The sequence below is a fragment of the Mercenaria mercenaria genome, chromosome 7 (assembly GCF_021730395.1).
Source record: "Mercenaria mercenaria strain notata chromosome 7, MADL_Memer_1, whole genome shotgun sequence".
Lineage (NCBI taxonomy): Eukaryota > Metazoa > Mollusca > Bivalvia > Venerida > Veneridae > Mercenaria > Mercenaria mercenaria.
The window spans coordinates 10,229,789-10,239,863 of NC_069367.1; the positions used below are offsets into that span (position 1 = coordinate 10,229,789).

Consider the following 10,075-nt stretch of genomic DNA (forward strand, 5'->3'; position numbering starts at 1 on the left):
TCTTTCTGTTCTTCCGGAACAGGGAATTTATCTAGGGTCGGGGTGCCACTGCTTTGTCCGACCCTTTGTTGTTTAACCGATCCTGTTGATCGGTTCTTTTCTTTGGACAGTCCCGGCGGAAATGTCCCTCCTTGCCGCACCCATAACACCGAAAAGTTCTATTATCCGGTGCTTCTCTAGCACTTCCGGATCCTTCACTCACAGCGTAAACCCGTTCAGATTCACGCCGCTTGGGTTCGCGTTTCGGTTTATCGTATATGGCCGAATGTCCCTGTTGGTACTTTCGAACCATCTGTTTAGCCTGTTGGATGCTAGGAGGATTAAGCATGAACACATTCTGTCCAGCATCCTTATCCAATAGGCCCTGACAGAAACGATTTATGACCTGATTGGTCACAAATGAATCTGGCAGACTTTTAAATGCTTTCGCCGCAAGAGTCAAAAGCCGGTCTGCATAATCATCCAACAACTCACCATCTTTCTGGCAAGCTTGTTGAAATTGTGTTTGAGCTGCTGCCGGCAGCTCCTGTTCCCCAAAACGCGCTTCCATTTTACTACGTAAACTCTTATACGAATTCACGTCCGCTCTATCATGTATTAATACATAATATTCAATAGCTTTGCCAGTAAGTGCCCAGCACAAGCCATCAAATTTTTCTACATCTGACCATCCGCAGGCCTCTGCATATCTGGTAAACTTTAAATCAAAAGCCTCCCAGCTGCCTTTACCGTCAAATGTCAGATGCTTTGGCAAGGAACTTATTGACTTCCTTGTCCTACTATAGTCAGCACTCACCTCTAACTTTGGCGATGGTTTAGTTGCTTTAGCATTACCATCACCCTCTTTAGGGGTGCTAGTTTCACCAAGGTCGAACTTTAATTTCGTCCTTGGTACATCTGTTTTACTCCTGCCCGCCGGTGTTGCAGATACAAAGTCGGCCGGACTTTTCAACAATGGCTGAAATTTACTCTGAAATTCCTTTTGAGCCATTGCAGACATATAAATAGGTCTGGGGATGGCCCTTACTGGCGAAACCCCAGGTCTAGCATGAGCAGACCTTATACCTTCGGCCTTTATACGTGACGCTATACTAGGCTCCTTAGGAGTCTTAGCCTCTTCATCACCTTCCACCTGTACCCACATTTTATTCCGGGTAAAATCAATTTTACCCAGCTCTAAGTCCGTAAATTTCTTACGACAAATTACTGACAGCGTTTCTGGGGTTAAATTCCCAGTATACTCACGAACGGACAAAAGTGCCTTGGCAATTTTTTCATTTATGCCCGGTATTGTTTTTAATTGCTCAAGTGTCGCAAAATTAATTGGGACCACCTGTGCACTTACTTCTATAGCAAAAGGCTTACCTTTTGAATCTTCTTTCTGTGCCATCTTCGATAAAAATCAAAAGAATAACAACAAACAATATAGAAATAAATTTATTATTTCAATTCCAGACTAATCCAAAAAATATACCTTTTATGGATCCTGAAAAATTCACCAAAGGAAACTGAAATGCCGACTTCCTGGATTTCCGATGGCGCATGCGCAGACAGTTATCCGCGAGATTCAAATAATTATTTCAATTATTCGACTAAATACACTCAAAATAAAATTTTAAATGTATCTGACCAAGAACGTAATCGTCTAAATACAATTACGCCCCCCTTGGTCCTTTATCTCACCCGAATTACAAAGTTTTTAGATAGGCAAAATGGCCGAATCTAAAAATCAAATTTTGCTAGGTAACGATTTATTGGTCGACGAAATTGGGCTCTAAATCACCGCTGCCACCAATATTGTAATTGGTGATTATTCAATATAGCCCAAGACAACTTACCAATAACCTTAGATTATGATGATGTTGTAGATGCTGGGTTGTGTTATTGAGGACGTCTAGCCGGCTGGAACGCTCCACAGGAAATCACCCTTTTCGGCTTCCGGTAGGGCTATCCTCACGTATGTCGGACCAGACCGGACAGGCACTACAGAATGCATAAAAACTTACTTCGATTACGCCAACAACACTATGCTATAGCAGAAATTACGCATTTCATCTTCGCTGCTTCGTCGTGGGAAAATTCAGCGGAAATGCCTTACAACACCTCACTGGAGTCGGCGACAAAATTACTCTTAGAAAGAAGTCCGATATTTTATATATTTTTTCAAAGTTTACTTGCAATTCGTGTAATATTACTTTTTTATCGATTACTTCTTTTAAATGGTAAAAATGAAAGCTATTAAATAAAAAAAATTCACACTTTATGAAAAAAAATATCATAGGTTGTCGTTCGTGGCAGCCAAGCGGAATAATATTTTGGTGAATCGGTTTCATGCTTCCGGGTGCTGTAGTAAAGTTGTAAAAATACACAGATTTGTTCGCATGTATGTTTATAACTGGGAATGGGTTTGAATAGATATATATATATTTGTAATTGTGAAAGCATGAGGATTGATTTCTTTATGATATTTTCGTTTAGCTCCTTTTAGATCACGCGCAACTTGATTTCACTTTCTTGTTTACATTTTTTATGAATGAAACAATGGCTTCCGTCGCAAAATGAAAGGCATGGTGCTTACTTCAATTTGGTTTTTAAGAATATTAGCCATTTTTAAATTAAGAAACTCTACTTTACTGTAGAATATGATTAGGATATAATAAGTTTATTACTTACAGTTACAAATATTGCCAGGTATTCTCTGTGGATGTCTTGTGCTGGGGCCTTTTGTTTTATGACTTTATTAGGTAATTAGCAGTAATAACTTAAAAGTAACTCATACAAAATGAAGTTTATACATGTTTTATTACAAAATCATGGTATTGTTATGGAAACTTGGATATAAATCGGGGAAAAACCCAATCTCATAATTCAGGCGTACTGTACAAAGTCGCCTGTGACGTCTCCTATTAAATGGCAATATTAATCAAAAAGATATTTACCAATATCAAGGATTATAGTAAAAATTCGCAAAAAAAAAAATTGACGTGTGTCTGATTGAGCTTTCTGGACAAATAATGTATCATCTTTGTAAAATAGTTGAATGTATCAGAATATATTCAACAACGGATTAAACGTAACCTGTTAACGCAATTTGTGTAGAATTGTATAACTACTATACATAAGTAAATCAAAACAAAAACTTGAGCTATCAATAAAGGCGTTGCTTTGATACTGGGCAATTAAAATGCTGATATCATGATTTAGACCTTTAAGTGTGACCTTGACCCCTGACCTAGTGACCAGGTAGTTATCTTGATGAGGTTAACAACTAATGCTAGTTATTAAAAAAATCCTTCCAGTGTTTATGAAGATAAGGGGTGGAAACGTGTTCAAACTATTTGATTTTTGACCTCATCGGAGATATCCTTTTATGTACATTGTCCTATAACGATGGAATATTTTGGTTAGTCCTGAGTGAGGTTTTGTGCACAGTTAACTGATATGAATTCTGCTATGGTGTTTTTCCCGTGACCATTTCAAGGCGATGTCTCATTTTCCCCTTTTTTATTGTCTGATTGTTTATATGTGTTTCTTTGTCTGTGTACTTTAGTGAAAATAGTCATTATATACATATTTATACAAACATTGCCATAGGGTGTCGTTTTAGGGGGTGGGGTAGGGGGCGAGGATTGCTTTCTTGGAACGCAGTTTCTCCTACTTATTTATACCTGACACAATCCAGTCACAACACGTATACATATAAGTACACCCGCACTTGTCCTTGCAGCCAATGGCGTTAATAATGTTGCAACAGCGCATGCAAACATGCTCCATCCACATAATTTTTTCCCGCCATATCTTCCCGCCAGCCAACCGCCTGGCAATTGTGTTAGTGCATATCCGAGAAAAAAGGAACCAAGAATTAGTCCTTGAGTCTTTTTGTCCAAGTCGAACCTATCATCTTGGTTTGATACCTGTATTGTAAATAAAATAAAAAATATCGTATTTGACAATATTACAATGTCTCAAAATGAAAACAAATACACAAATGGTATTATGTTAATGCTAAATGACCTAATGTATACAATTTTCATATCTAGCTTGCTTACATTTAGAGGTGTCAATGACCGTTTATAACGCACAGAATTATTGCTGAATTGAAGTAATTTCGGAGAAAATGTTATAATGTTAAATTGTTGCTAAAAGATGTTACAGAACAATAGCATTTCTTTCTTTTTTCACAACTAACCTCTGGCAAATCACATTCGACTGTGGTATTTGACCGTGAAACGTTCCCACCGGTAAAGTTGCATGTTTTGCTAGTTTCAGATCTGGTCATACATACAATTGCAACACTCATGTTTACCCTCAAGGCGTAAAGATTCATGAATCCAAAGAAGCCGATAACGATAAGGACAAAACGGCCTGAGCACCAGAACGACACGTAAAATTAAAGAAAAGATAAAAGATAAAATTAGACTCCCTGGAAGTATTAACTTTTAATTTACTGACCGAATAGCGAACAGTGCAGACCATGGTTAGCCTGGATGACTTTTGCCTGCACTGGTCGCAAAGGCAATATCACTTGCCGCCGGCAGGCTAAAGGTAACAAAGCTGGAGCTACATATCGCAAAGTAGGCCATACACATAGAGAAACTATAGTGAAAAGATATACCCGTCAACAAGTCGAGTAGAATGTGATTATATGAAAGATATGAAAATGGGGATTGGGTGAAAAAGTGTGGAGGAGAAAATGAACGCAAAAGAGGCCATAAAAATGGTATGTGTGTGTTTGTGCGTGTGTGTGTGTGTGGGGGGGGGGGCACTAGAACAAACACCATCGACCTGAAAGATAATATGTATATATAATATGCAAGCTTAGCTTTTTGTAAAATCTAGTCAGTGGCTCGTTTGTTAAGCTCAACATAACTGAGAATGATATACATCTCTAACTTGTTTTGCTGTGCTTAACCTTTAATCTTCATTGCCATATTAGAAATTTCCTCACTTTGCTCATCAAACGTACCGTTAAGATTTTCTTTAGCCAAGCGCTGTATTTTGCCGGAAGAATGCATTTCCAATGCTCTTGTGTTTCCTGAAAGTATAAATTAAACTGTCAATCTAACTCGTGTAATATTTATCATGTTTAAATAAACTTAGTCTTCTACACGATATTCTAAACAAGTCGTAAGAATTAAGTAAATAACCTATCTACAGTGTCCCGGTATGGCCATCACCGCATACTGTGAGCTCAAAACAACGAAGAACGATACTACGATGTTTGAAAGTCGAAATAACGGATCGTTTTTTAAAGCTCAACCTGACTCGCATTGATTTATTTTTAGGAAGCTAAGCCTACAATCTGGTTGTAAACTGGCCTTTAAACACGTGCTTTAGCAGTGCATTACTTCGGTTTATTTTGTATGAATAAGGCCGATTCCCAAAAACAAATAGTATGTTTATGCTAGAATTTATAGACCTGCAGAAAAAAAAGATAAAAACCTTTCATAATACCATAACGTATGTGTTATGTACCAGTTCTTAGAAAAAAAATGCCCAATTGCGTTTTATAAAATATTTTACTTCAATTATTTACAGTAAGACAGCGTGTATCTCCGAAATGAAAAGGCATAGATCACATTTTACTAGTCTTTGAAAAAACTCTGATTAGCACTGTATATATATATTGGTTTATAAATGTGCTTTTAAGTAGATATATTATATATTCCAATTCATGATGATCAAAATATCTACCTAAACAATTATATATTTATACAAAAAGTCTTAATCTTTAGACAACATGATTACGTTCTATCTCGTTTAATGATAGACAGGCTTGGGGCTCAATATATACTACGATGTTAAAACTCTAAACCAGCATGGTGAAAAGTCGAAACTATCGATGGTAAAAAGTCGAAAGTATGATGTCGAAAAGCTGAAATATAATATCAAGTTTCATTAAAATACATTACACATATCAAGTTATCGCACGATATTTGCCTATTTATCCTGTTAGATATTCTATATTCCCTTGAAATAGGTCGCAAAACATTTAATAACACATTATTTTTTTACATATTTTTATTTGTTTACGCTGCGCTGCATACTATTCGCATAACTTGATACATATGAGCCGTGCCATGAGAAAACCAACATAGTGGGTTTGCGACCAGCATGGATCCAGACCAGCCTGCGCATCCGCGCAGTCTGGTCAGGCTCCATGCTGTTCGCTTTTAAAGCCTACTGCAATTAGAGAAACCGTTAGCGAACAGCATGGATCCTGACCAGACTGCGCGGATGCGCAGGCTGGTCTGGATCCTTGCTGGTCGCAAAGCCACTATGTTGGTTTTCCCATGGCACGGCTCATATGTCCTTTTGAAAATAATTATGTTTACAAGTGATATGATACTTGACGGTAGTTACGTTCGCTTACATTGATCTTAGTTCTAAATAAACTACTGTAAACGCAGAAAATTTCGCGACGTTTTAATTATCGCTATATTCATTCGCGATATCCCTCACCTCGCGAATATTAATCATCGCGGAAATATCAACCATTAGTATAATACAAATCTCTTTACTACACAAACTTTCTCAACATACCAAATGGAATAATTTTGAGACGAACAGAACAAACCAGATAGCTGTTTAATTTAGAGCAATATGATAATGTATATGTTTGCAGTGAGTTTAATTAAACAAACATTGACATCTCTGCCCCTGGATATAAGTTACATGTAAAACTATGTTTTTTACAGGTAAAAATTCCTCAAGGTTAAAAAATCCTATCGATCTTTGCGGTAGATGCTTTACGATGTGTAACTTTTATGTACAGCGAAACAAGCAGATTATTCTTTACAAGATTTCGCGAATATAAAAAAAACAAGCGATCATACTCAAGATTTCAAATTCGCAAATTTTGGTCCAGCAAAAACATTTGCTTTTACAGTAATTGTGCTAAAACATGTTTGTAAAACAAACGCCTTTCTCGAAATGTTGGCAATATTTTTCAAATCATTTACAGTACATTCGTGAAATCTATTATACATTTGGAAAAAATATATTTATAATTGTATTATGGGAAAAAAATCAACAAAATCGAGTATTACATAAAGATATCTTTTATGAAAATACATCATTTAGATATTGAACGTTTACTTTTACATGGTCATAAAAATCAAACCCTATTTATATTTATTTTTAACTAACTATTTTAACTAACTTTGTAAATTCTTGATATTTATGTGTATTTTATTACTTTTAAGAATAGATTGAAGTGATATTCAGAATGCACATTTCATGTAATCCTTTTTACAAGTTGTAGCTGGAAGATTAGAAATGACATTCAGGATGCACATTTCATGGAATACTTTTAACAAGTTGTATATGTAGTTGAAAAATTAGAAGTGACATTCAGAATGCACATTTCATGTAATTCTTTTTACAAGTTGTAGCTGGAAGATTAGAACTGACATTCAGAATGCACATTTCATTTAATCCATTTTACAAGTTGTAGCTGGAACATTAGAAGTGACATTCAGAATGCACATTTCATGGAATACTTTTAACAAGTTGTATATGTAGTTGAAAGATTAGAAGTGACATTCAGAATGCACATTTCATGTAATTCTTTTTACAAGTTGTAGCTGGAAGATTAGAACTGACATTCAGAATGCACATTTCATTTAATCCAGTTTACAAGTTGTAGCTGGAAGATAAGAAGTGACATTCAGAATGCACATATTTCGCTGTGGTCAGAACCGTTGCGATACCTTTGATGAAATGTTTTACAGTCTTACATGTTCTATTTTCAATGTCAAATGGTCAAAATATACACGAAGGTATTTTTTTGGCATACTTACAGTGTAAGATTCCGTACATCCCCAGAAAGTTTTGGCATTTTCACCTTAGAAATTTCCAGTGTGAAAAATATTGAGAAAAAAAAACTGACCTAAAGTCTAGCTCTTTTACCGTCAGAACGCAAGTATCATACAACCTTAAAAACTGATTGCAGCAATTAACTAGAACCAGAAATTTTATTTGGATGAGCTTCACAAAAAAATTGGCAAGTTTAGATCATTTTTTGCAAGGTTATATTATAGACTAAAATGTTTTATTTGATTACCTACAACAAATATTTATACGAAAGAAGGATATAGAATAGCAATTTATAATTTTCATACCTTTGGGTTATTATATGAGTCCTAAACAACCAAATGTAACAAGTATTTATAATGATTTTAGAAAATAAACTAATATATTTTATACTAACCAAGTCACTGTCATCCGCCACGCGTTTATAAATCCTACAATATTACCTTTAACCTTCACCCTGCTAAATTTCTAAAATGGATCGGTCCATCGTTCAGTTTTGGGTATTACCACTTGTTTATCAAAGAGGTTGTTCACTGACAATTTCCTGACTGGGTGGCGAACAGTGCAGACCGCCGCAAGCAGGCTAAATTTCCAAACCAATAATGAAATGAAAAGTTATGTCGTATATAGTGTGTTGTTTTGGGGGTTTTTTTGTGAAACTAAGAAGGCCACTTCTACAATTACCAAATATGCGGAGACCGTATCCAAAATTATTTATATCTGCACAGAAAATGGTAACAGACAACAAGTTTAACAAGATTTTGATGATGGATGAAGATTCGATGTGCCTGTCCGAGAACTATTTCATCACGGACGGGCACCTGTACAGAACAACCGATCTTCCGTAAGCCAGCTGGATGACTTCCTCATATGAAAGAATTCTACCACCAAGTAAGATGTTTAAACCAACAGCGGTGAGGTGCAAGTTATTCGAGGTGATCCACCTTAACCACTCGGTCACGGAGGCCCCTCATAACTGGTCTTAATGTGCCTGGTTTAGTTTTGCCGTTAAACAACTTAAAACGGTTGATTTTTTATCAATAATAGCTTTTGGTCATAAAGTTGACATCATTTGGTACCGTCGGTAACCTAGTTATAGCACATCCTCTTCTAATGTGTGGGGTCGTGGGTTAGTTCCCTGGCTGCCTCATCCCAGACGTAACATATAGTATCAATAAAGCTTTCTTGCTTGGTGCTCTGTATGAAAAGGAAAACCCACTTACACATGGCTGTGGATACCATCAGATATTAGGACAATCTTCTACGCAGCGATCTCCCCTTACAGTAATGTCGCGCTAGGGGAGGTAACCGCTGCTGCCATTCAGAGTTGTCATTCTTCCAACTTCCGCTTTAGAATCATTCACCTCTTTCAAAGTTTAAGCCCAGTTTTGTTAGGAATCTTGAACAAAATTTTACATTCTGAAGATACGACTAAATGAAATTCACATAAGTTGTTTATTGTATCACTTTAGTATTATCATCGACATGTAATATTCAAAGAAAATTGCAAGAAACACATAATAATAATAAAAATACATTTCCTGAACTTTTTACCAGTGCTGATATCCAGCCAACTTGCTTGAATAGGTAAATGTTCTTACTCGAGTACAGTCAAATTCTTTAAAGTTAGATTTTTAAGATATCTTAAATAATGCCAATGTTATGACCCAAAAGTATATTTTTCCCTTTGAAATTTCACAATTTTGATTTTTTTTGCATGGAAATGTTGCTTAATGCTTAGTAAGACATAGGCCTAGTCATGATTTTATGAAAGGGGTGCGAATACGAACCGTGAAAGAGCGAATGGGGGCGTTGACGTAGGTGCTGGAATGGGGTTCCCTCTCATGCAGATGTGGGTATGGGGTTCTTATACGTCACCATCCCCTTGAATACTCCTTTATATACTGTGTTATTGTATGCATCCAATTTTTAACTTGTTACCGCAGTTTAAATATCGTCGGTCTTTTAAAAGTTACTTTGAAGACTATTTGCATACGCAACAACTCACAAAGTAAGTATATGCATGTTGGCGAGAGAAGGGAGCTGGAAAACACACAGAAAACATAATTATAAAAATTGCAATGAAAGTATCTTAATTGAATAAAGTTTGCAAACTTTGCCAAAAAATGAGGGCACCTGTCGTATCACCTCTGAAAACGCCCTTGTAAGATAGCCTGGAAGCTTTATAACGGTCCATTCACAAAAAAGTAATACATAAATACTTGCAGTTACAACTTTCTTCAACACTCCGATTGACCAT

The 10,075-nt window shown here is 36.2% G+C and overlaps 1 protein-coding gene across 1 annotated transcript; it reads right to left on the reverse strand.

Moving 5' to 3' along the window:
• Positions 1–1,686: 1,686 nt before the first annotated feature.
• Positions 1,687–4,459, reverse strand: LOC128558426 (sialin-like). Its single transcript, XM_053547548.1, has 3 exons — positions 4,190–4,459; positions 3,669–3,914; positions 1,687–1,983 (listed from the first exon to the last, which is right to left on the reverse strand). Exons 1-3 carry the CDS (start codon positions 4,325–4,327, stop codon positions 1,954–1,956), a joined length of 414 nt encoding a protein of 137 aa, XP_053403523.1. The 5' UTR covers positions 4,328–4,459; the 3' UTR covers positions 1,687–1,953.
• Positions 4,460–10,075: the final 5,616 nt, after the last annotated feature.

Bases quoted from the DNA above. Each gene is read 5' to 3' on its own strand.
- LOC128558426 (XM_053547548.1), bottom strand. From the start codon at position 4,327: ATGAATCTTTACGCCTTGAGGGTAAACATGAGTGTTGCAATTGTATGT. The intron at 3,915-4,189 runs GTTAGTTGTGAA...TTTACAATACAG, and splicing joins TCGAATGTGATTTGCCAGAG to GTATCAAACCAAGATGATAG. The intron at 1,984-3,668 runs GTATAAATAAGT...TGCATTCTGTAG, and splicing joins TTGTGACTGGATTGTGTCAG to TGCCTGTCCGGTCTGGTCCG.